General features: G+C 41.4%; 4 protein-coding genes across 7 annotated transcripts in view; all 4 read right to left on the bottom strand.

The window, feature by feature from the left end:
* The window catches only part of LOC100522784 (olfactory receptor 4X2-like), a 115,676-nt gene extending 90,431 nt beyond the window's left edge, over positions 1-25,245 (bottom strand). Inside the window, exon 1 of the mRNA XM_003122786.3 lies at positions 25,174-25,245. The gene's annotated coding sequence lies outside the window, so the exon portion shown is untranslated. The remainder of the gene's footprint in view (positions 1-25,173) is intronic.
* Positions 1-25,255, bottom strand: part of LOC100523717 (olfactory receptor 4S1) — a 63,933-nt gene extending 38,678 nt beyond the window's left edge. For 2 of the 4 annotated variants that reach the window (XM_021083055.1, XM_021083054.1), the window contains exon 1: positions 25,174-25,251. Coding sequence is in view for 2 of the 4 variants with exons in the window: in XM_005660904.2 (XP_005660961.1) it covers positions 19,956-20,885 (930 nt within the window). In the remaining 2 variants the exon portion in view is untranslated. Of the gene's footprint in view, positions 1-19,467; positions 20,924-25,173 lie in introns of those variants that run through there. The other 2 variants (XM_005660904.2, XM_021083056.1) reach the window with 2 other exon arrangements.
* Positions 1-25,257, bottom strand: part of LOC100523167 (olfactory receptor 4X2-like) — a 72,226-nt gene extending 46,969 nt beyond the window's left edge. Inside the window, exon 1 of the mRNA XM_003122788.3 lies at positions 25,174-25,257. The gene's annotated coding sequence lies outside the window, so the exon portion shown is untranslated. The remainder of the gene's footprint in view (positions 1-25,173) is intronic.
* Positions 1,480-25,253, bottom strand: LOC100523534 (olfactory receptor 4B1-like). Its single transcript, XM_021083058.1, has 2 exons — positions 25,174-25,253; positions 1,480-2,795 (listed from the first exon to the last, which is right to left on the bottom strand). The coding sequence occupies exon 2, from the start codon at positions 2,752-2,754 to the stop codon at positions 1,825-1,827; it is 930 nt and encodes a 309-aa protein (XP_020938717.1). The 5' UTR covers positions 2,755-2,795; positions 25,174-25,253; the 3' UTR covers positions 1,480-1,824.

The raw sequence follows: 26,776 nt of genomic DNA on the forward strand, positions 1-26,776 counted from the left end.
AAGATAATTACTGTGACACAGAAAACAGACTCATGGTTGCCAAAGGGTGGGGGGCAAAGAGAGTGGAATGGACTGGGAGTTTGCACTTAGCGCAAACTATTAACTATTATATTTAGAATGGATAAGCAATGAGGTCCTACTATATAGCACAGGGAACTATATCCAGTCTCTTGGGATAGACAGACCATGATGGAAGATAACATAAGAAAGGGAATGTAGGAGTTCCAATTGTGGCTCAGTGGGAATGAACCTGACTGGTATCCATGAGGACGTGAGTTGGATCCTTGGCCCCACTCAGTGGCTTAAGGATCCGGCTTTGCCTTGAGCTGCAATGTAAGTTCCAGACATGGTTCAGATCTGGCATTGCTGTGGCTGTGGCTCTAAGCTGGCAGTTGCAGCTCCGATTTGACCTGACCCCTAGCCTGGGGTCCATATACAATGGGTGAGGCCCTAAAAGTCAAAAAAGAAAGAAAGGTAATACATATATACATATGTGACTGGTTCATTTTGCTGTATGGCAGAAATTGGCACAAAATTATACATCACCGATAATTTAATAGAAATAAAATTAAAAAATAAAAAGATATATGCACCTCAATGGGAGGTGTTGATGTGACTGAAAAGTTAATATAAATAAAGAACAGCTCCAAATCAAAAAACAAAAAAACAATAAAAGATGGTTATGCGGATTTTTTGTTAATTGGAGTGATTCTACAAGGCAACGTGAAAGGAATCATCATTTCTATGCAAAGAAAACAATTGGAAAAGTGCAATCTAGGAACTGAAGCCTAGGATTGGATGCTGAGATCACAGGACATTCTTCATGCTTCACATCACTGTGTATGGACTTTGAGACCAGAGGTTCCATATGATGAGTATCTTCTGTATTCCATTAATTTGTTTAATTTGGTATCCATGTCTCCAGCTACTATTGGCTGAGAACATAGTGTGTGCATAAAACCATGCTAGACACTGAGGCAGAGCCGAAAGGTAAACAGTCCTCTGCCCTCAAGTAGACGCCAAGGTATACACATCCGGAAACAGCAATAGTACAAAACAGAAAGGCGTACATACCTTACAAAGCAGTCCCTATACACAGAGGACAGCCAATTTTCAGAAGCGAGTCTTTCCAACCCAAGGAAACTGGTCAAGGTGTTATGAAGAGAAGCCTACCTGGAAGCATTTTTCATGAGGGTTGGCTTGAACAGACTGAACGAGTCAAGGCTTAAACAGAACAGGGGCCAGGGTCCTTTGGAATTTCCAGCAAGTTTGGGGCCCTGTAGGCTGATAAAGGGATGCCTTTATTCCATCACTGAGGGTGGCCAGTCAAGCTTGCTTGAATTCCCAGGAACACACCAGTTACCCCTTTACAAAGAAGTTTCTTCACCCATTCAGTAAATTCATTAGTGGAACCTAAATCATCATTTATAAAATAGGCTTTATAGACATTAAAGAGCCACAAGTATCTCGAGTACCTACATAATTATATATTTTATTGCTTTTAGTGACAGTGAGGATATACGAAGAGAAAGTTGAGACACAAGGTAACAATCAGATAGGAAATCATTTACAAGCATGAATTCTGTGGGGAAACCTGGCTTTAATGATGGCAACATGGAAGCACTAGGGAAGGCTGGTATTTCCTAGTGGTGCCTAAAGCAAAAGAAAAATTAAATACTCATCATCCCAGCACAGTGTTAAAAAAAAACAAAAAAACCACTGCAAAAAAACATGAAAAGGTTAACACTCTTCTCTGGATGTTCACTAAAATCAGAATGTATATTTGGTCCCTCTAGGCATACTAATTTCTTCATATTTTCATTTTTATTCCACCCCCGAGTTCACTTTCCTGCCCCACAACCTCCTCATGGCGATTTTCACCTCTGCATTTCTGAGGGTGTAGATGATGGGGTTCAGCATGGGGGTGACCACTGTGTAAAACACGGCCACCAGTTTGTCCTCAGTGAAGGTGGAGGAGGGTCTCATGTAGAGGAAGATGGCAGGTCCAAAGAACAACACGACCACCGTGACGTGAGAGGCACAGGTGGAGAGGGCTTTGCGCCTTCCCTCTGCAGAATGGTTCCTCAAGTTGACCAGGATGACAATATAGGAGGACACCAAGATGAGAAAGGAGAAGATAGAGATTAATCCACTGTTGGCCAACACAACAAGCCCCTCCACAGAGGTGTCAGTGCAGGCGAGCTTGAATAAGGGGTGGAGGTCACAGAAGTAGTGGTCAATCACATTGGGACCACAGAAGGGCAATCGGACTGTGACAATAATCTGAACCATGGAGTGAAAAAAGCCCCCCAGCCAGGAACCAGCCACCAGACGGTGACACACAGCCTGGCTCATGATGACTGTGTAGTGAAGGGGTTTGCAGATGGCCACATAGCGGTCGTAGGCCATTACTGTGAGCAAGAAGATCTCAGTAACGCCAAAGAAGTGGAAGAAGAATATCTGAGCCACACAGCCCTCCAGGGAGATGGTCTTAACCTTGGAAAGCAAGTCTGCGATGAACTTGGGGGCAACAGTAGAGGAGTAGCTGATCTCCACCAGGGACAGGTAACTCAGGAAGAAGTACATGGGGGAATGCAGACTCTGACTGACTTTGACCGTCAGAACAATGAGGCCATTGCCCACCACTGTGGCCAGGTACACAGGAAGAAACACTACAAAGCACACCCTCTGCACCTCTGGATCCTCAAAAAGACCAGTGATAATCAACTCAGTCACATTATTTGTAGGCGCCATGGAAGTGATTCACATGTACTGGACAGGAGGTAATCAGAGGCCTGCAAGAACATAAACACTGATTGTATCCAATTCACCCCATTTACAGCAAGTTAGACAGTAAACCAGTTTACAATAGAAATTTATCAAAAACTCATTCATTTAGCCAATGCATACTCATTCAGCTTTAAATATGACCACAGGGAGTTTCTGCCATGGCTCAATTGTAACAAATCTGACTAGTATCCATGAGGATGCGGTTTCAATCCCTGGCCTCGCTCAGTGGGTTAAGGATCTGGCATTGCCACATGCTGTGGTGTAGTTGCAGACACGCTGGGTTCTGGCATTGCTGTGGCTGTGGTGTAGGCCAGAAGCTACAGCTCCGATTAGACCCCTAGCCTGGGAACCTCCATATGCTGCGTGTGCAGCCTTAAAAAGACCTTTAATTAATTAACACGACCATGCTAACAACAGTTTGTATATTAAAAAATGAAGGTTCAGAGAAATGGTTATTTACCCAGGAACACACAGAAAGTAGAAAATTCTGAGACTCACAACCAGACTTTCTAACTTCAGTCGGGGTTCTTTCTAACCTACCACAAGCTATTCTAAATTTAGAGAGCCATTCAAGTTCAGAGCCTCTATCTTTATTATCATCATAACATTTTTCATGCTTTCTCTTCTCGGGGACTTCCCAGAACACGCTTCTCCTGAACTCCTCCTTTTCTTCATCTCTGCCTCAGGGAGTCATCTTCCCAGGGATACTGCTCCCCTTTCCAAGAGGTGCTCTGTCCTGTCCTCTTCACTCCATTCTGCCAGCCCTCAGCCTACTCAGGTCAGATCGCTTCACACGTCTTACAGCTTCAATAATGATGTTCAGCAATCCCACTCCTGGGCATCTATCCAGAGAAAACCATGATTCACAAAGACTCATGTACTCCAATGTTCACTACAGCACTCTTTTCAATAGCCAAGGCATGGAAACAACCTAAATACCCATTGACGGAGGAGTGGATCAAGAAGATGAGGTACATATACACAATGGAATATCACTCAGCCATTAAAAGGAATGAAATACCGGCATTTTTTAGCAACATGGATGAACCTGGGAATTATCATGCTAAGTGAAGTCAGTCAGTCAATGAGATACCAACATCAGATGCTTTCACTGACATCTGGAATCTGAAAAAAGGACAGAATGAACTTTGCAGAACAGATACTGACTCACAGACTCTGAAAAACTTATGGTCTCCAAAGGAGACACTTTGGGGGGTGGAGAGATGTGCTGGGGTTGTGGGATGGAAATCCTATAAAAGTGGATTGTGATGATCATTGTACAACTACAAATGTAATAAATTCATTGAGGAATAAAAAAATAAAAAATAAAAACGATGTTCATACAACAAATGCTTGAACACTCTGGAGAGAATCAACTTACTAGTTTGCCTCCATCATTTCACTGTCACTGTCACAACTCGTGCCCCACTGCTCACACTCTGGGCAGCTCTGAACTCACAGAGGTTGTCCTCTGAGAGCACTGTTAGGGCTGACCAGCCTGCTTCTCCCTATTCCAGGTTGGGATTCGGAAGCAAAGTGTCCGGTAACGAGAGTGAGGGTTTCTCTGTGAGTTACTCCCTGAGCACATCCTCCACATCAACAGATCCCCAGACTAAACAGAAGAAACGCAGATCACAGCACCACCTCAAGCTAACAATGCCACAGGATTCAAAACAATACTCTCTAGATTGAGGTGACCTATTAGGCATTTTGTCACCATGTTTGATCCGTGAGAAATAAGGAAGAAATGGTGTGAACACCTTAATTCTCTTTTCTAAATTCACCCATTGTTTTTCCCCGTATCCCTGATTTCATGCTGAAATTTTCAAGAAATACGCTTTTGGAAAAGTCAAAATGCACCTAAGCAACAAGGACCCGAGTCAACAGAGGAAACAAAAGCCAGTATGTAGACAGATGGAAACAAAGCAGCACGTGTCAGAATTCCTTAAGCCAGGGCTTGCGGTGAAGGTTGAAATTTCCTAAGAGAACAAATTACAGGTGTTCTCACAAGAAAAATTTTTTAAAAAGGCAACTGTCTTAGAAGATAAATACGTTAGTTGGCTTAACTGTTAGTAATCATTTCATTATGTACATGACTATCAAAACATCAAGTTGAAAGTATTAAATATATATACAACTTTCATTAGAGAAAAATGTTAAGGTTAAATAAAGACACCAAACCTGAAAAAAAATGAGAAACTAGTATTCTAGAGCAAGAAAAATAGAGGAAAAGACTATAGCATCTCAGAGATGCAGAAAGTATCCTCGATCCCTGACCTTTCCATCCCTGATTCAGTCCCTGTATACTTGAGTGCCAAGGGTGCCCCTTATTCCTCAAATAAATTCTCCTCTTTGCTAAAGCTGGTGTAATAGGTTTCTGTTTCTTACAAGCTCAAGCTCCTAAGATAGAAACCTAGGAAAAAAAGAGAAGGAAGGAAGCAAAGGAAAGAAAAGAAAGAAAGAAGGAAAGAAGACCACTAGCACAGTAAGAAAGTTCAAAATAACAATTACTAGAAAACAGAACTGAAAATATGCCCTTTACAATAGCCAAGAAAAGTTTTTTAAACATAATATAGTTATGTAGCAAAAACCATGAAACTACTACAAGACCACAAGAAAATACATATGTATAAAAGGGAAAATCAATCTATCCCCACAAAATTCCCACAAATTACATTTAAATAAGAAAATTTAACATCGTAACTTCAACTATCCCTAAATTTGTCTACAAATGTATGCAACTTCAACCAAAATCCAGTGAAATTTTTCTTTGTAGTTTATATAATTACTCTAAACTTCATCTGCACGGGGTATAAAAGGGATCAGCCATTTATGGAAACAAAAATAAATTGCCTACCCAAGAGCTAAAGTCTTCAGGAAAGCACATGCAGTATAGAAGCGACACTGATACACGTGACCAAACACAAGCCATTTTGCTACGTGCACCTTAGTGCAGTGCACTTTCCAAAAAAAGCCATGTCGTGGGCACTAGGAAGAGAATCATTAAGACTATCTGGGACCATCTCAGCAAATCGAGTAGCTGAATGGTGAGAAGGTAAGATTGTGAAATGCCCCCCAGAATCTCCTTTGACCCTATCCTCAATCACAAACCCAAGGAAAAGAGTTGGACAGGTTGAAACTGATAAGACTAAACTTCAGAGTAACCAGACTCCTAAAGGCAGGCATGACCTAGAAGACACTTGGATGATGCTGCTGTCAGCCTCCAAGATGCCCAGGTTCCCAGCCTTGTTGTTGTATTTGATTTATGCCTCCCTTTCACTCCCATAACCAGTCATCACCACATCCCACTAATTGTCCCTTTAAAACATCTCTCCCTATGTGCACGTTCTCTCCAGTCTTGCTGCTACCACCCTCTCACATGCTGTCAGCTGATGCCTAATTTCCAAGGCCTCTTAGTCCCCACAACTTCCCACCCCATCCATCCCGCACACTGCAGCCAGAAAAGGTTTCCTGGCCCATCTTTCTTTAGATCCTTCTCTGCTTGGGATTACCCAGGGAAACCCTGAACCCCTCTGACCTATTTTTAAAGACTTTCACAGATGGAGCCGCCTCAACTCTCACCCTCTTACCTACTAAACTTCAACTCAGGGTCCTCTCCCCATTCCACAAGCCCACTCTGCTCATTCTCTCCCCAGAGCCTCTCTTCACCAGAAATGCCTCTCCTTATCCCTTCCCACCCTACATACCTACCAATTCCAGTCCTGTTCACGGAAGGAAGCTTGCCTTTAAGACTCCAGACATATGTATATTCTCATCTCTGAGCTCTGAAAATCCTTTGGTGGTTATTCTTACATGTAAATCTGATCATGTTACTTCCCTGCCTAAACTTTAGCAGCCTCTCTCCATTGCCCACAGAATAAATCATAATATTCTTAGGATGGATTCCAGGTCCTTCTTAACTGGCTATTGCCTATTTTTGCAACCTTATTGTCATCCCCCAAATGAACATTATACAGCTATTTCCTAATCCCAAATGTCCTTTCTCCCTTCTCTGTGCTAAGTGCTCCCTTCTTTCTAGAATACATGAATAATCCCACTACTATAGGAATAATATCTTTCTTCGTGTTCTTGCAGTAGTTTGCCATACTTCTTTTTTAGCAATTAAAGATTCTTTATAATTATGTACTGTTTCTACTACTCTACCAAGGAATACACTATCCTAGTATTCAAAATGCTTTTTAATCGTTTTCTTGAATTTTTATCACTAATTGCATTTTGGTTAATAATAGCAAGTATTTCCATGATACAAGACATCATACAGATTTTTTTTTGAGTTGTAGTTAACATATAATATTACATTAGTTTCTGGTATATAACATAGTGATGCAGTATTTTTATGCATTGTAAAATGATCACTGATCACCACAATAAGACTGGTTACAGTCAGTCACTGTACAAAGTTGTTCCAATATTATTGGTTATTTTCCTTATCTATACATTACATGCTTTTTTGCCTTATTTATTTTTTAGTTACCCAAATGAATTTATCACATCTGTAGTTGTATAATGATCATAATCCAATTTCACAGGATTTCCATCCCATGACCCAAGCACATCCCCCCACCCCGCTACATTACATGCTTCTGACTTGGCTTTATTTTTACTTTATTTACTTCTTTACTTTACTTTATAGCTGGAAGTTTGTACCTCACAATCCCCATTCATCTATTGCATCCATCCCCACACACCCTTCCCTGCTGACAACCACCAGGTTTTTCTCTGTGTCTATGGTGTTTCTGTTTGGTTTTGTTTGTTCTATATCCATTAAGTCAATTCCCAGAACAAACCTGTGACCTGGGTATCATTATTATTATCACCCCTTTTCTACAAATGAGGAAAAAACAAACCACAATATAGTGAATTAACTGGCCTAAGGTTACACAGCAGTGGAGCCAGGATTTCAACCCCAGCGGTTTTACCACAGATCCTACGCTCTTTAACCACTACCTGGTACAATTTCTAGGTACCTAACACAGAAGTGAAGAGTTCAAATTAAATATTCCCCTCTGTAAGAAGTCCAAGGTATATGTTTCCACCAACACATACAAATATTTCTTGTACGAGTATGAACTCAGTCTTTTTGGATTCACTAGAGAAATGAAGGAAAATATTCTAGGGCCAATCTCAGAGATCCCTCAGAGATAAGAACCACGAAGGGTTCCATTCTTCCAGGCTTCAGCCCTAAGAGAAGGAATACACTGATAGCCATTCTGCTTGAAAACGTTTCCTTTCCTGTCATCTCACCTTTCAGTGTTTATTCCTCTTTCTGCTACCTCACTTTGCAGCCATTCCACCATCTCACCCACAGAGTTGGTAAGAAACACCCCCTCTGTCCCCACAATGGTGCCTCACCTAGAAGCATGGGGCGGGGGGGTTGGGGAATGCGACCAGCATAGGAAAGCCTAAATCAGCCTTCGAGCTTTGTGACTCTACCTCCTGTAACTTACTGGACTCTGGACCAAAGCATCATGATAGAAGGGAGACGACGGCCAGAGAAAACCTAACAGAAAGCTTCTTGTGCCAACATGACTGATCTCACATGAAGGAATGGAACCTCCATCCCAGCCATATGCTCCCACTTGGTATCTCACAGAATTCCAAAATCTGTTTAGGACTTTAATTCAAAAAATTTTATGTGTTATATAATTTGCCACAATAAAAATGTATTAATTAAACTGAATGTATTACGCCCCACCAAAAAAAAAAAAAAAAAAAAAAAAAAAAAGCCTCAAACCCAACCAGCTCATTTAACAAATGAACACTTGTGGCTTTATGAGAGGAACTGACTCTTGATGGCTTTCAGAGCCATCCTATGGCTGCTTAGAGACCCTGCATTTTACTTCCAGCGAGATCACCTACCTTCCAACAATCCGGTGTGGTTAGCTCTGCCTTAGAACAAAGAATGGAATCAGATGGATCTCAAATGCCTTCCAATTCAGCGTGAAGTTAGCCACGCTGCTGGAATAGATTATTACTCAAGGAGACCATCTGATCTGGAGAAACTACAATAGGATGGGGAACTGAATTCTTCCCTGTGAATCCTGGTCCCTGACAAGAAAGGTACCTTGACTAATATCACAACCCAGCTCTGATTTTTCACTGGCGTTTCCCCTGAACAAATTCAGGTCACACTCAGCTAAGCCACTCCGACTGGCACTGAAAAGATTTGGAGACATTTTCATCCAACCTCCTTAATTTATAGATGAGATGAATAAAGGGAGAGGTTAACTGGAGTCCCAAGCCACACACTAGCTATTGGCCAGGTTACCAAGGCAGATCAGTGCTCTTTCAACACTGATGACTGGGTAGTGGTGGCTACCCAGGCATCAGATGGATAGTGATGACTGGCTACTGCAACTCAAGGATCAGACCTGTCCCCAGGGACAAATCGCCAATGTTCCTAGGAGCTTTCAGAAAACAAAGTAGATGCTACCTAAGATGAACCACCAAAAAAAGGGGGGAGGGTGCAATTCAGGAGATCTGGATCTGGGTTGATAATTGGATGTATAATCTCTAGAAAATAAAGAAATGCCACAGAAAGTGGCACACTCAAGAGATTTTAAAATTCTGACTTTCATGGAGAAAACCTTTCCACCCACTGAAATTCCAAGGACTGTAACTAAATGCACAGATCCTTGAATAAGTTAAGACGCTTGAATAAATTAAGCTACACAGTAAAATCAAGGGAACAACTTCCCCATGGAATTTCTTTCCTCTTGGGTGAAACTTCATCAGTGACACCTGGACTTAGGAAAGGTTCAAAATCTTTTCAATTAGCTTAGCGAGATTTCCATAAAGTTTGCACACAATAACGAGAGAGTGAGAGAAGAATGTGAAAGGAAAAACAAAAGGGGAACATTTTTCCAGAATGGACTGCTGAGAATTAAAAGGAAAACTAATAAGAAAGAAAGAGAACTGGACAGGGAGCCAGGACATCTGGACGCGAGCTCTGGTTCAGAAGTTAATTAACGATCTAACTTAAGCCATGTCATTTTACCTCTCTGCCTCTCACTCTCCTGTTTTCACTTCTACATAAAAATGATAGAGCTGAGCTAGACTATCTCCATTGTACCTTCCAATTCTAACACTTCTGTATAAGCCACTTAGACTCCCTGTGTGGCCGCCTCTCCATCAATAATGACAGGGTTAGTAATAATGGAATACAGTCAGAATCTCCTCAGAAAGAGATGTCATCCATCCATCCATCCATCCATTCATCCATCCATTCATTCATACATTCATTCAACAAACAGCAGTGTGTCCTTAACATGCCAAGCCCTCTTCTAGGTGTTAAAGATTTGGCAGTGGAAAAACAAAGTCCCTAACTCAAGGAAGTTACATCCTTCATGTTCCCACCAAGACAATGGAAGTTGAAAAATAAATAAATAAGCAAATAAAACTTGATATGCAAGTTAGACAGTAATAAGCCCTATGAAGAAAAATAAAACAGGTTCAGGAGAATAGAGGCTGCTGGTAGTTATTATTTTATTACAGTAGTAAGGAAAGGCCAGCTCTTGCCCATATTTCTGTCTGCTATCGTGAGAATAAAGGGGAACTGGGAAATATAAGGAAACCAGCTAGGTTAACACCACAATAATCCAGTCAATAGGGGCTTGATGTCTTTGCCAGGATGGTAGCGTTGAAGGTTTTAGGAAGTGGTCAGGTTCTGTGTTGTGAAGGTAGAGTTAACAAGATTTGCTGATGTTTTGACTGAGTGGAGAAAGAGGAAGCGAGAATTCCAGGATACCTCCAAGGTAGACTGGAACAATGAAAATGGAGTGACCATTACTGAGTCTGGAATTCCTGGAGGAAAAAGCATGGGAGCAGGAAAATTCAGAGTATAGATTTGGATGTGTTAAGCAAAGTTGCTTTTCATGACACCAACAGAGATATTGACGTGACAGCTGAATATACGAATCAAAGTTCAGGTTAAAAAAAAAAAAGTCCAGGTTGAGCTCTAAGTTTGAGTCATAAACCATGAACCCGTTACTTAAAGCCATGAGACTCAATGAGATTTCTAGAGACGAAAACAGGATTAGTTTGAGAACCAAGCCCTATGATATCCTCCAAGAAAATGGAGAAACAAGAACCAACAAGAGAAATGCAGCATGATTAATGTGATCAGAAGAGAACTAGGAGAGATGCTGGCATGGAAATGAAGTGAGGATATTGTCTCATGGAAGGAACGGCCAGCCAGGTCTAACGCTGCTTCATTCCAGGAAGTCATTCATCGTGAGACAGCAGATCCGCCAGGCACAGTTCATTCCTGAACCCCGGGTTGAGACGCCAAGGGGAAGGGCTAGCTGAGCACAGCGCATGACTTGCTGCCAGTGCCCCTTCCTTCCACTCACCCTGGCACCTCTGTGGGGGCATGTGGCGGTGAGCTTATGACCGAGGAGGGTGAGTTAGAAGAGCTAATTACTGAGAGATGAGATGAAGAGCACTCAACCACAGGAGTTCCCATCGTGGCTCAGCGGAAACAAATCTGACTAGTATCCATGAGGACGAAGGTTCAATCCCCAGCCTCGCTCAGTGGGTTAAGGATCTGACATTGTCAGGAGCTGTGGTGCAGGTCGCAGCCATGCCTTGGATCCTGCGTTGCTGTAGCTGTGGCATAGGCCAGCGGCTACAGCTCCAATTCAACCCCTAGCCTGGGAACCTCCCTATGCCGCAGGTGTGGCCCTAAAAAGACACAATAAATAAATTAAATAAATAAGTAAAAGGACTCAACCGCAGAGGAACCAGGGTGTTGGGGCACAGGAGCAATTTTTCCCGATCCAGAGGAATAACTACAAGTTGGTAGCACAAGTAAACGCTGAAGGTCTGTATACCTCTGATATCCAGTTTAGTAGCCAGCAGACACGTGTATTTAATTTTAAGTGAACTAGAATTGAATAAAATTAACCCGCTTTTCGGTCAGACTAGGCACATTTCAAATGTTAGGCAGCCGCATGGCAAGGTTCTGCCGTATGTGAGCACAGATACCGAGCATTTCCATCATCACCAAACATCCCGTTGGCAATGCTGACCTAACTTCAGAAGCTTCCGAAACAGAATGTTTACCTAGAATGTAAGCTCCATGAAGGCAGGTACCGTCTGTCTTATGTACAGCTCTATATCCCAAGCACATGAAAAAAAAAAAAAATGCCCAAGTCTTGTCGAATAAAGTATTAAATGAACCTAAAAACCCTGAAATAGTTGAATGATTAAGAAAATTATTCTACAATTGATTGCTATGATAGTACCAATCCATTACAAATCACCTTTATAGAAAAAAAAATTAAGGGAGTTGTTGTTTTTTATTGAGATACAACTGATATATAACATTATATTAGTTTTAGAGGTCCAACATAATATGATTTTTGTACACACTGTGAAATGATCACCACAGTAAGTCTAGTTAACACCCATCACGACACATAGTTTTAATTTTTTTGTCAGGACCACTTTTATTTTTTTTATTTTTATTTTTTTTTTTTTTTGTCTCTTTGCCATTTCTTGGGCCGCTCCCGAGGCATATGGAGGTTCCCAGGCTAGGGGTCTAATCGAAGCTGCAGCCGCCGGCCTACACCAGAGCCACAGCAACGTGGGATCCAAGCCGCGTCTGCAACCTACACCACAGCTCACGGCAACACCAGATCCCTAACCCACTGAGCAAGGGCAGTGATCGAACCTGCAACCTCATGATTCCTAGTCGCATTCATTAACCACTGCACCACGGTGGGAACTCCAGGACCACTTTTAAAAGTTACTCTCTTAGCAACTTTCAAATATACAATACAGTCCTGTTAACCACAGTCACCATGCTGCATTACACCCCATGACTTATTTATTTTATAACTGGAAGTTTGTATCTTTTGACCCCCTCCATCCATTTTACCTGCCCTCTTCCCACTGCCTCTGGAAACAGCCAAGCTATTCTCTGTATCTATGAGTTCTTTTTGTTGGTCTTTTTTTAAATCTTTTTAGGGCCATACCCACAGCATATGGAAGTTCCCAGGTCGAAACGGAGCTGCAGCTGCTGGCCCGCGCCACAGTCACAGCAACACAGGATTCAAGCCACATCTGTAACCTACACCACAGTTCACCACCATGCCAGATCCTTAACACACTGAGCCAGGCCAGGGATCGAGTCCACATGGATAGTAGTCGGGTTTGTTACCACTGAGCCACAATGGGAACTCCCTGTTTTAGATTCCACATGTAAGTGAAATCATACATTTGTCCTTCTCTGTCACACTGATACCATTTAGCATATCCACTCATCCTCAACAGACACTTGGGTTGCTTCCACGTCTTATTGTGAATATCGCTGCAATGAGCATTATGACGTATATATCTTCTTGAGTTAATGTCTCTGTTTCCTTCTGATAAATTCCCACAAATGAAACTGCTGGATCATGTGGCAGTTTTAAGTTTTAATTTTTTGAGGAGCCCTTATACTGTTTTCTATAATGGCCATAACAATTTACATTAGCACCAACAGTGTACAAGGGTTCACTTCTCTCCACATCACTGCTACCTTGTTTTTTCTTGTCATTTTGAAAATAGCCATTCTAAAAGGTCTGAGGTGGTATCTCACTGTGGTTTTGATTTGCTTTTCCCTGATGATTGGTGATGTTGAGGATCCTTTCATGTACCTGCTGGCCACCTGCATGTCTTTGAAAAAATGTCTAATCAGATCATCTGCCCATTTTAATCTGTTTGGGGGTTTGCTGTTGACGTGTAAGAGTTCTTTATGTATTTGGGGATTAACTTTTTTTTTTTTTAGGGCCATACCTGTGGCATATGGAAGATCCTGGGCTAGGTAGGGGTCAAATCAGAGCTGCAGCTGCCAGCCTACACCACAGCCACAGCAACTCGGGACCCTAGCTGTATCTGTGACCTATGCCATGGCTTGTGGCAACACTGGATCCTAAAGCCACTGAACGAGGCCAGGGATTGAACCCACATCCTCGTAGACACTACGTCAGGTTCTTAACCTGCTGAGCCACAACAGGAACTCTGGAATTAACTCTTTATCAGACATATGACCTGCATACATTTTCTCCCATTCAATGGGATGCCTTTTTCTTTATGGTTTCCTTGCTGTGCAGAGGCTTTTTAGTTGTCTTGGGTTTTTTATAATTTTTTGCATTTTTTGTTTTGTTTTGTTTTTTGTCTTTTTGCCATTTCTTGGGCCACTCCCACGGCATGTGGAGGTTCCCGGGCTAGGGGTCTAATCGGAGCTGCAGCTGCCGGCCTACACCAGAGCCACAGCAACATGGGATCCAAGCCACGTCTTCAACCTTCACCACAGCTCATGGCAACACCAGATCCCTAACCCACTGAGCAAGGCCAGCGATCGAACCCCCAACCTCATGGTTCCTAGTCGGATTCGTTAACCACTGAGCCACAACGGGAACTCGAGGCTTTTTAGTTTAATGTAGATGTACTTACTTATTTTTGTTTCTGTTGCCTCTCCTTTTAGTGTCAAATCCAGTATTTGTCAAGATTGATGTCAAGGAGTCTTCCCCCACGTTTTCTTCGAGGAGTTTTATAGTTTCAGATCTTACATTCAAGTCTTTAATCCATTTTGAATTAATTTTTGTTTCTGGTATAAGAGTATTCTAGTTTCATTATTTTGCATGTGGCTGTACAGTTTTCCCAAACCATTTATTGAAGAGACTGTCCTTTCTCCATTATATAGTCTTGACACCTTTGTTGTAAATTAATTGACCCTATATGTGTGGGTTTATTTCCAAGCTCTCTATTCTGTTCCATTGATTTGTGTCTATTTTTATGCAAATGCCATACTGTTTTGATTATTACGGCTATGCAATATAGTTTGAAGTCACAGATTATAATGTCTCCAGATTTGTTCTTTCTTAAGTCTTCTTCTGCTATTCAGGATCTCTTGTGTTCCTTACAAATTTTAGGATTGTTTGTTCTATTTCTATTAAGAAGGCTATTGGAATTTTGATAGAGATTGCATTGGTCTGAGATTGCTTGAAGTAGTATGGGTATTTTAACAATATTAATTCTTCCAAATCCTAAGCACAGTATATCTTTCCATTTATTTCTATAGTTTTTAATTTCTTTCAGTAATGTGTTATAGCTTTCAGCACACAGATCCTTCACCTCCTTGCTAAAATTTATACCAAGATCTTTCATTCTTTTTGATGCAACTATACATGGGATTATTTTCTTAATTTCTCTTTTGGATAATTCATTATTACTGTACAGAAACACAACAGAATTTGTATACTGATTTTGTATACCACAACTTCACTGAATTTGTTTATTGGTTGTAACATTTTTGTGATGGAGTCTTTAGGTTTTCCATGTATAATTTCATGTTATCTGCAAATAGTGACGGTTTTACATCTTCCTTTCCAACTTGGCTTATTTTTATTTCTTTTTCTTGCGCAATTGATGTGGCTAGGACTTCCAATATTATATTGAATAAAAGTAGTAAGAGTGCACTTCCTTGTCTTGTTTCTGATATTCAAGGAAAGGCTTTCAGTTTTTCACCATTGATTACGATGTTACTAGTAGGTTTCTTCATATATGGCCTTTATTATGTTGAGGTACATTCCCCCATGCCTGCTTTGTTGAGAGTTGTTATAAAGTGAAGTTGAAGTTGTCAGTGCTTTTTGTGCATCTCTTAAAATGATCGTATGATTTTTATCCTTCATTTTGTTAACATGGTATATTGCTTTGATTGATTTGTGGATGTTGAACCATGCTTGCATCTCTGGAATAAACCCTACTTGATTATGATGCCTGATTCCTTTAATATGTTATCTAATTCCGTTTGCTAATATTTAGCTGAGGATTTCTGTGTCCAGGTCCATCAGCGATAGTGATCTATAATTTCTTTTCTTGTAACATCCTGTCTAATTTTGATATCAAGATAATGCTGACCTCATAAAATGAGTTTGGAAGTGTTCCCCTCCATTCTATGCTTTGGAAGAATTTGAGTAATATTGGTACTAACATTTTTTCAAATGTTTGGTAGAATTCACCAGTGAACCATCTGGTCCTGGATTTTTGGTTGTCTGAGAAACTTTTTGATGACTAATTTAGCCTTCTTACTAGTAATCCATTTTTTCAGGTTTCCTGGTTCTTCATGATTCAGTCTGTTATGTTGTATGCTTCTTAGAATTTATCCATTTCTTCTAGATTGCCCAATTTGTTACCATATAACTGTTTATAGCAATCTATTATGAATCTTTGTATTTGTGTTATATTGTTTTAACATCTCCCTTTCTTTCTTTTTTTTTTTGTCTTTTTTTTTTGCTATTTCTTTGGGCCGCTCCCACGGCATATGGAGGTTCCCAGACTAGGGGTCCAATCGGCGGAGCTGGAGCCCCCAGCCTAAGCCAGAGCCACAGCAACATAGGATCCAAGCCGCGTCTGTGACCTACACCACGGCTCATGGCAACACCAGATTGTTAACCCACTGAGCAAGGGCAGGGACCGAACCCGCAACCTCATGGTTCCTAGTCAGATTCATTAACCACTGCGCCACCACGGGAACTCCTCCCTTTCATTTCTAATTTTATTTATTTGAATCCTTTCTTTCTTTTCTTGGTGAGTCTAGCTAAAGGATTTTCAGTTTTGTTTATCCTTCGGAGGAAAAAAAAAAAAAGCTCTTAATTTCATGATCTTTTCTCTTCTCTTAGTCTCTATTTATTTATTTCTGTTTTTTGTTATTTCATTCCTTCTACTAACTCTGGGCTCCATTTGTTCTTCCTTTTTTTAGTTTCTTGAGGTATAAGATTAGGTTGCTCATCTGAGATCTTTCGTGTTTCTTGATGTAGACATTTATTGCTATGAACTTCCCTCTGAAAACTGCTTTTGTTGTATCCCATGAGTTTTGAAAATTTTTTACTTACAAAAGAAGTTATGTATAATAGAATGCCTCAGTCAATATGCCAATTTTACATCCATTTTCCCTTCCCTCTTTATGAGAACAAAAGAAAATGATTTTTTAATAGAACACAGTTTCACACAGAATAAACAATTATACTTTCCAGCCTCCCTTATACTTAAAGGTGACCACTTGGCATTTATCTCTTGAATAAGATGAAAGAAAAAGGGTTGTGTGGCACTTTTGAAACATTTCCTTAAAAAGAAAGTGATTGGTTTATCCTCTCCATTTCCTCTCTATGGCCACCTAGAATATAGATGAAATACTAGAGTTGTGCTGTCTAATATATATTTTTAAACTGAACTTATTAAAATTCAATAAAATTTAAAATTCAGTTCTTTTATCTCCCTAACCATATTTCTACAGCTCAACAGACACTATCACATTGGACCTCACAGATATGGAAAATTTCCAGGATAACATAAGTTCTACTGGACAGCTTTCATATGTAGTATCAGAAGTCTTTAAGGTCATGAGGTTGAATCTACATGCTGAAGATGGCTGACTGTGAATTTCTGATAATATTGTTGGACCTCCTAAAAGTGCTGGACTTTGACTTCTATACTTCTCTTTCATAAGTTGTCTTTTATTTCTATCACCTGCAGTCAAACCTATACCGAACATGTGAAAAAAAATACAAAATTGTATATGCAGAGTAGGATGTAGCCCTCTACCTATGTGTCATTAATGAAGTTATTTTATATTCATTGTCCAAAAAAAATTCATTTTGGTTTTTTTTCTTTCTTGATGCTGTGGCAGAATCAACAACTAGGAAGTAACAACATGGTTGCCAGTGGTAAGTGGTAATAATTAGACTGTTATTGCTTCTGTGAATTGAGTAGACATTTTCTAAATTTCACAACATCCAACTCTTAAAACAATTGAAAAGTTGCTTTCCTTTGTTTCCTATGGTTTTTCCAGTGATACAAAAACAAAGTGAGTAATTAGCCCTCAATAGACCTACCCTCAGTAGGTAAGGTAATCCTTTAGAAAATTGACAATCCCATTAGAGTAGATATTATCCGTACTATCCATCCATGATTATCCAATGACTAAGAGTGCACGGATGATCTTTCTGTAGCTCTCAGGGAGGAAAACAAATATGTACATGAATAAGAGGCTTCTATCATATTCTACATCCTAAAGTCCTAGTCTGCTATGATACACTCAAGGCATCCAGAGAAAGGGAGGGTAGCTCCACTGAGTTTAGTTCAGAAACTAAATGATTTAAAACATACATTAACAAAATATGAAACATTCGGCATAAAAGATAAAGAGGCCATGTAACAGTCAACCTCTACTTAACAACTATTTATTGAACACCTACAATGTGCCAGCTACTGTGATAGACACTCAAAAGTAATCAAGCAACAGAGAATGTTTAGCCCAAAGAAGCCTCAAAACAAAATGACTGGACTGCCTTCAAATGCCTAAAACTTTTTTAGGATGGAATCAAGGACCATACTGAGCAGCTCCCTGAGACAGGAAGAAGTCCAATTAGTGAATAGGCATGTAGTCATCACACACACGAAATTAAGGACCAGCACTAATTATGATGATAATTATGACAGTTAGTATTTATTGAGTCCATGGTACAACTGCATACCAGGTTCTTTTCTAAAAACTTTATGTATATTATCTATTTTACTATTCATTACACTAGGAAGTTCACACTACTGTTAATCTTCTTGTACTTATGCAAAGAGGGTGTGGAGTGAAGTATTTGGATCATGAGATGTGAGAGAAGGACTACTGGAAGAGCCTGATGAATTTCAGAGCCTGAGCTCTTCAAATTTTAGCAGAAAGAGATATGCTCCTCACCATAAGACACGTTGATTTAAAAAAAAAAATCTATAAAATCTGGAGTTCCCGTTGTGGCACAGCAGAAAAAAATCCAGATGGTAACCACGAGGTTGTGGGTTCGATCCCTGGCCTTGCTCAGTGGGTTAAGGATCTGGCATTGCTGTGAGCTGTGGTGCATGTCATAGATGCAGCTCAGATCCTGTGTTGCTGTGGCTGTGGTGTAGACCAGCAGCTACCGCTCCGATTCACCCCCTAGCCTGGGAATCTCCATTTGCTGCAAGTGCAGCCCTAAAAAAAAAAAAAAAAAAAAAAAAAAAAACTATAAAATGTGATGTAGAAAGGATTGCCCATGAACCTAAAAGTTTGTTTATTCAACAAGCTCTGACAAAGCATCAGCTAAATGCATAATATTTAGAACAGTAAAGAAAGGACAGTGGGTAGTCCTGTCCTTGAAAACTTACAGTCTAGTGAGAGAGGAGATCATATGAACTTATACAATCAAAGTGATAAGGGCAGTGACAAAACCATGTAGAAATAACCATGAATAATAGGAGACACAAGTTCAACCCAAGGAGGAAGAAGATGAGAGAAGGACTCATAAGGGAAGCGACTGTAACCTGAGTCTTAAAGTTTGTCATGTGGAAAAGTGTGGTAAAGTCATTGCAAGAGTGGTATTTTCTCAGGGATTATTAATGGTCATCCATGGCCATGACTAGTGGGGACAAGGGAAATACGGACAATTTCCTGGTGCCTTTAAAACCGCTATTCACCTATATGCTCAACTAGCACCTGAGGGGAAAGGGGGAAGCCCTTAAGGTCTACAGCATACTGTGATGCCCCATCCTTTTGCAAGGAAGCATCCTGCATTGTTTCCCTGACCCTCAGGGAAAGCTAGAGGGATGGAAGCCAAATGAAAAGACAGTCTGTGTAATCCCAGAGTCAACAGGGGCAAATTCTATGATATTCGCTCTATTTTCCGCAATGCTAAGGGTCAGTTGGGCAAAAGGATTTTCTGAGAGATGGAACAATAATGTAAACACACACCAGCTTACAAGACACACTAATAGACATGACAAGAAAAGGACTCGGAGGGAGGGAGGGAGGCAGGAAGGAAGGAAGGAAATCATAGGAATAAGTGATTTAACCTATGAAACACTGTCAAAATGTTTTCCTCTGCATTTGCACTTAGTTTGATTCTTAATATTTCCAAATCCCATGATATTGTTGGCTCTCACGAAGCCGATCTGACCTCTGTCCTTGGAACATTACACCAGATTACCAGGGAGTCTTTGGTTGCTAAGGAGAATCACAGCAGCAGTACCATCAAGCCTTTACATTTGTTTCTGTCATTCATGAACATCTCACTAAAATCAAAACTCATTTCAAGAGCAGGGAATAATGAGATACATTTTATTGCTTCCTGTTTTCACTCCATCCCTGAGTTTTCCTTTTTGTCCCACAACCTCCTCATGGCAATTTTCACCTCTGCGTTTCTGAGTGTGTAGATGATGGGGTTCAGCATGGGGGTGACCACTGTGTAGAACACAGCCACCAGTTTGTCCTCAGTGAAGGTGGAGGAGGGTCTCATGTAGAGGAAGATGGCAGGTCCAAAGAACAACAAGACCACTGTGATGTGAGAGGCACAGGTGGAGAAGGCTTTGCGTCTTCCCTCTGCAGAATGGTTCCTCAAGTTGACCAGGATGACGATATAGGAGGTCACCAGGATGAGAAAAGAGCACAGAGCAATTAATCCACTGTTGGCCAAGACAATAAGCCCCTCCACAGAGGTGTCAGTGCAGGCGAGCTTGAATAATGGCTGGAGATCACAGAAGTAGTGGTCAATCACATTGGGACCACAGAAAGGCAACTGGATGGTGATGAGAATCTGAATGATAGAATGAACAAAGCCCCCAAGAAAGGAACCAGCCACCAGACGGTGACACAGTTGATGGCTCATAATGTTCATATAATGAAGGGGTTTGCAGATGGCCACATAGCGGTCATAGGCCATCACCACAAGCAAGAAGATCTCAGCAACGCCAAAGAAGTGGAAGAAGAATATCTGAGCCACACAGCCCTCCAGGGAGATGGTCTTAACCTTGGAAAGCAAGTCTGCGATGAACTTGGGGGCAACAGTAGAGGAGTAGCTGATCTCCACCAGGGACAGGTAACTCAGGAAGAAGTACATGGGGGAATGCAGATTCTGACTGACTTTGACCGTCAGAACAATGAGGCCATTGCCCACCACTGTGGCCAGGTACACAGGAAGAAACACTACAAAGCACACCCTCTGCACCTCTGGATCCTCAAAAAGACCAGTGAAAATTAACTCAGTCACATTCTTTGTACTGGCCATGGTTTGCACTTGATGAAGATGGATCTAAGGGAAGAGACCTGTGACAAAACACAATCATTACACCAACCCTTCGTGTTTACTTAGCACTTGCCTATGTATGGAATTCTTTCACACATCATACCTCACATACTAATTTTTTGTTTCCTAATATAGTAAATGTTTGCCCATTCAATGCTCACTAGTCCATCCTAGGCAAGACATGATCCCATCAACCTCACAAAAAAAACCTTATGATCCAATAGAATATTACTCAGCCATAAAAAAGAATGAAACAATGGCATTTGTAGCATCAAGGATGGACCTAGAAATTATCAGACTAAGTGAAGTTAGACAGTGAAAGACAAACATCCTCATAGCACTTATACATGGAATCTTTTTAAAAAAAAAAAAAAGGATACAAATGAACTTATTTACAAAACAGAAACAGACTTACAGACTTTAAAAACAAACTGATGGTTACTGAAGGAGACAGATGGGGGAGAGGGAGAGATTGGGGGTTTGGGATTGGCAATACGCACACTATGGTATATGGAATGAATGGCCTAAGGGGACCTGCTGTACAGCACAGGGAATTCTACCCCATATTCTGTGATAGTCTATGTGGGAAAAGAATCTGAAAGAGAATGGATGTGTGTACATGTAAAACGGAATCACTTTGTTATGCAGCATAAGTTACCACAACCTTGTAAATCAACTCTACTTCAATAAAAGTATAAAAAAATGAAAGAAAAGAAACCTACAATCCCCATAGTACAAGTAAAAAAATGAGGCTCAGAGAGGTTATAAGTTAGCCCAGCCTCCCAGTAAGAAATGGACTCAGAACAAGAACCAGATCATTTTATTCCAATGAGCATGTTGTTTCAAGGAAACCACCCTGAAGAAAATAATTACTATCATCAGCATCAGGAACCACCTATTTTAATGACTAACAGTTATCCCATTCTCATCAGTCCTTTGTGCTAGAAAATGTCAAGCGAACTTCTACTCCTGAATCTGTTTTCTCCTTTTATTCTCCAGAAATGCCAATCTCATTGATACTGCTCCTTTTCTAAAGTGTGTCTTCAACATTTTCTTTCTATGAACTATATAACTTTCTGAATTATTTTTGGCCTTATGATTTCACCCAATCCCACAGCTTCATGAATTTTTACACACGTTTTTTGAAATTTTTGATACCTGATACCAAAGTGAACATCCAGAAGTTGTTGAGAATATAGTTCAACAATAGTTCAAATGTAACATATGGGGACATATAGTTTGCTTGTTTCTATTTCCTGGTTTTCCTACTACTGGCAAATACTTGTGTCAGCTAGAGGTGAGGATTTATTTTAATTCAATTATTTGAACGAATGTTTTATTAAGTAACTTCAAGTGCCTAGGCAATTCAGCAAGTATGAAAGAAGACAGACGGCTCTCACTCTCAGGAAACTTGCAACTTCATGCAATTAAATGGCACCTTTTTCTTTGCTTTTTTTTTTTATGCTTCTTTTTTAGGGCCACACATGTAACATATGGAAGTTCTCAGGCCAGGGGTGGAATTGGAGCTACTATAGCTGCCGGCCTACACCACCGCCACAGCAACACAGGATCCAGGCCTCCTCTGCAACTTACATCACAGCTCATGGCAACATCAGATCCTTAACCCACTGAGTGAGGCCTCATGGATACTAGTCAGATTCATTACCATTGAGCCACAACCAGAACTCCTAAATGGCACATTTATAAAATGAGACAGAGAAAACTCAAGAACTGAAGAAGAAATGGGACAATGAAAGGTATAAAAAAATGGGAGGGGGCAGTCAGGAAGAACAACTGAGCAGGAAAGATGAAACGAGATGAGGCTCCCTTGCTGGTGCTGGGGAATGGAAACAAGGAAGGCATCAAAAGCAACCCAAAGAGGCTGTGAACCAGTCTGGGGGCCTGGAGGAAACTGAGCGTGTGGGTAACTGGCATTCACCATTTTCACTGTCAGCCCATCAACCACAACAGCAGATCCTGCTGCACTCTGTTCAGCTTCTCCTGCATGCTGGACGGCAGTAAGCACGGTACAGTCATCCCTCATTTAAATCTTCCTGCGCCACTGTGAGGTGGTGAACTGATAGATGAGGAACCATGACTCAGAGAGGTTATGTTACTCGCCCGAAGACACACGACAGGTGAATGGCTGAGTCAAGGCTAAAACCCAGGCGTATCCAGAAAGGAAAGGAAAGCTTCCCCCAACATGAGTAGGAGATACGCCTGAGGAGGAAGGGCAAATCAGGACCAGAAAGAGCACACGTGAATGACATTTTTCTAGTGAAGATCAAAATACTACAGTACCCTCCCTCGTGTGGTTCAAAGGGAAACCTAGCCTTGGCTATTGGTTCCATCTCTCATGCCGCAATATTCTTACAAGAGGGCCTGATGATCCTTGGGTGAAGAAATGTATCTATATAACTCACAGCCCAGAATAGGCATCCGAGTCTCGACGCAGTGAGGGCTGAAACAGGACAGAGACGGTCACTCCATTTTCTTCTAGTAGTCAACAAAATTAGGGGATGGGATAGGAAGGCTTATTAACTCCAGGGGGAGTTCCTGGAGCCTCTTATACATGGGCAATGGAATTAATCATAAAATAAGTAAAATCAAATGTTGTAATTGCCCCCAGAGGTAAAGAAAGCCAACTTTTAAGAGAGAAAAGTAACACCCAGGTTTCATAAAAAGTAATGCATTCCCATGTACCTTTCATGTCTATTTAATGTAGTCCAAGCCACCGTTAGCTCATGGCTGGATTACTACTGCTCTCCCTGCTTCCACTCTTCTCTCCTAAGGTTTATTCTCCAGATAGTAGAATCGGCAAGATCCTCTAAAAAGATCAGTCAGGGAGATCCTGTTGTGGCTCAGTACTAAGGAACCCAACTAGTATCCATGAAGACACAGGTTCCGTCCCTGGCCTTGCTCAGTAGGTTAAGGATCCAGTAGTGCCCTGTGCTGTGGTGCAGGTCACAGGTGAGGCTCGGATCCTGCATTACTGTGGCTGTGGCGCAGACCTGCAGTTGTAGCTCCGATTCGACCCCTAGCCTGGGAACAACCACATGCCGTGGATGTGGCCCTCAAAAAACAAAAAACAAAAAAACAGTCAGATTGTGTCTCTTACGCCCATCCTCACAAAAGGAAAAACACAACATCTCAACACAACATCTCTACTGATGTCTTGCTGGTTCCCACAGGGAGAAAAAAAAAAAAACTGCAGAGTCCCTACCATGATGTGTGTGCTGGGGCCCCTGCTCTTTCCCCAGCCACTTATCCCACCCCTCTTCTATTTGCTCAGTGCTTTTCCAACAGCAGAATGTAGGGCACTGTGAGGACTATCAGGAATCATTCTAGGTCCTGACCCACATGCAATAATGTCATGGCATTGAGCAAAACTGCCAATACGATGCAACTGAATTAAATCAACTTCTTGCTAAAACGTTTGACTTCATCTTTTCATATTGAGGGAATAGTTCCAGGTTCATGGGCCTCTGAAGCTACCTTTCACTCTTCTCATGGATCAGTCTAGAGTAGTGGTTATAAGAGTGAGTGTTGCAGTTGGCAGCCAATTCTTAGCTCTATCATCCACATCTCATGTGTCCTTGGAAACAGCTCATTTGCTTGGAATGGGTCACAATTCACATTTGAAATGGTTGTTATAAGAATTAGATATGAGATAGAATATAGAAAACACTTAGATTTACCTGGCAAATAGGAAGCTCTCAATAAATCATAGCTATGACTAGTTCAGACTTCCTCATATTTACATTCTCTCTGCTTTCTTTTTCCCCCCTTCCCTGAGAGAAAGCGTTCGTTGGTAGTTAATTACCTCCTTTTCCCTCCAGCATGTCCCCAAATAAAACCCGCACCCTGGCATCAAGGGTTACAAGATAATCCATGATTTATACGTAAAAGCCTAGGCAGGTAAACAATGGTCTAGACCCTAACTAGGTGGAATTTTATCCTCTAACATAAAACTCCAGTGACAGAAATCTGATGAGAAAATAAGAAAGTGATAGAGAGCCTGGAAGACATACTGCTATGGGTGCAACATCACATCACAAAGGGCTCCTTCCCACGGCTCACTCTGGACCCCAAGTGGTACTTCATGGAACTGCAGAACGTGAATGCAAACAAAACAACAAAACTTTATCCTCTCCTTTTTACAGAGGCAGAAACTGAGGCTCAGAGGGGAAAAGGGACTCACCCTAGACACGCAACGATTCAGAGCCTCTTACATTCAGTCAATGACATCCCCTGGCACCATATTACCTACCTTGTACGGTAATTCCGTCTTAGAGCAAGAAGTTGAACATGAAGGGTCTTCTCTGTAGGCTCAGGGACTATGTCTCCCTCCGTTGTAATAACTTTTCATTTAAATGGATGTCCTGGGCTGAGACTGAATGAGTGAGCGCTGGAACACTGAAAGCTCTCTTCACAGCAAGACTCTTCCACTGTTCTTCTTCCTCTGCATCAAAGGCCCCCAGGAGGCTCTACCACTCCATCTCAGCTAAGGCACCAGGTGAAACCAGAGGCACTTTAGAGCTAAAAAGAAATTTGTAGACCATTAATCCAATCTCCTTAGCTGACCCAGGAAGCAACTGAGAGCCAGAGAGTTTGACTGACTTTCTCGGTGTCACACAACTACTTATTGGTCAAACTGCTGAGGTGCTATTTCTGAGATACTGGGATTCTTTCAAGTGATTTTGACTTTGTGATTGCTGTTGCCAATTAACAATGTCAATTTTTTTCTTTGAGATTATTATTAAAAGGGGGTAGGGAGCCCAGGATGCTGGGGAGGGGGCTAGAGACACAGCTATTTTTATTAAACAGATTAGTCCTAAAATAATAATAATACACGCAAGATGGCTGAAGGTGGCCCCAATGAGCGTTTTGGTTTGCTTTTTGTTTGATTTTTATCTGAGGATAAAGCTCTGAGGCTGAGGCAGCGTAATGAATAATTATTTAGGTACTTAGCACAGAAACATGGGCTTCGATGTATTCTTTGATATAGTTGTTGATTAATACCTAAGATTTGGGAGTTCCAGGAAATGACATTCTCAGGCCTTGTTTTCTATAGAAAGTATATCTGCTTTATGTCTAGGTGGACATTAATCTCTAATTCATCCCTCGACTGATAGGGAAGGAATGAGAGGAATGGCAGCTCCCAGTCTAGGGGAGACAAGAACAAAGTAGCCATATAACTTATGGGGCATATCCATCTCTAAAACCCCTATTGGATAAAGCCTGATATAGGTGACTGGACAAAGCCAATGGGAAAACGGAATGATGTCTGGACTCTTTCTCCCCCTCCCAGTGTCTGTGCTGGGGGCTCTTTGCTTTCCTGTAATAAAGACTTTTGCTTGCTTGCTGAATGCAGGAAGTTCATTTTTCCAGCTCCATGAACAAGAACCTGAACTCTAGTAACATCTTTCCAGTATCAAGGCGACAGCCTCTGCGGAGACCCCACCCAGAGTGCCCTGCCCCCAGTTCAGCAGCAGCAGACAGACAAACAGACCCACCCAGGGAGCAACCAGCGCTGCCCGCCCAGGACATGTGGCCTGGGCAGCAGCAGGGGGGGCGGGGGGAGAACGCTTGCCTTTCTGCTGACTTCTTCCAGCTCTAATCTTTTTTAAATTTTTTGGAAAGAACCTGGGTGGGTGCAGCAGAGGTGGAGCGAAACCAGAATTTCTCATTTTCTCCCCTTGCTCCTAATTTGAGGGATATGGCAACCCTCTGCCTAAAAAAAAGAAAGAAAAATCCCATGGAAAAAAGACGGAGAGCTGGAAAAAACGCTGCAGGAACCTCCATCGAGATCGCTAGGATGGAGCCCAGGATGGCTGGGCGCTCCTGGAGGCAGCCCGGCCCACCCCGCCGAC

This window comes from Sus scrofa, chromosome 2 (genome assembly GCF_000003025.6).
Source record: "Sus scrofa isolate TJ Tabasco breed Duroc chromosome 2, Sscrofa11.1, whole genome shotgun sequence".
Lineage (NCBI taxonomy): Eukaryota > Metazoa > Chordata > Mammalia > Artiodactyla > Suidae > Sus > Sus scrofa.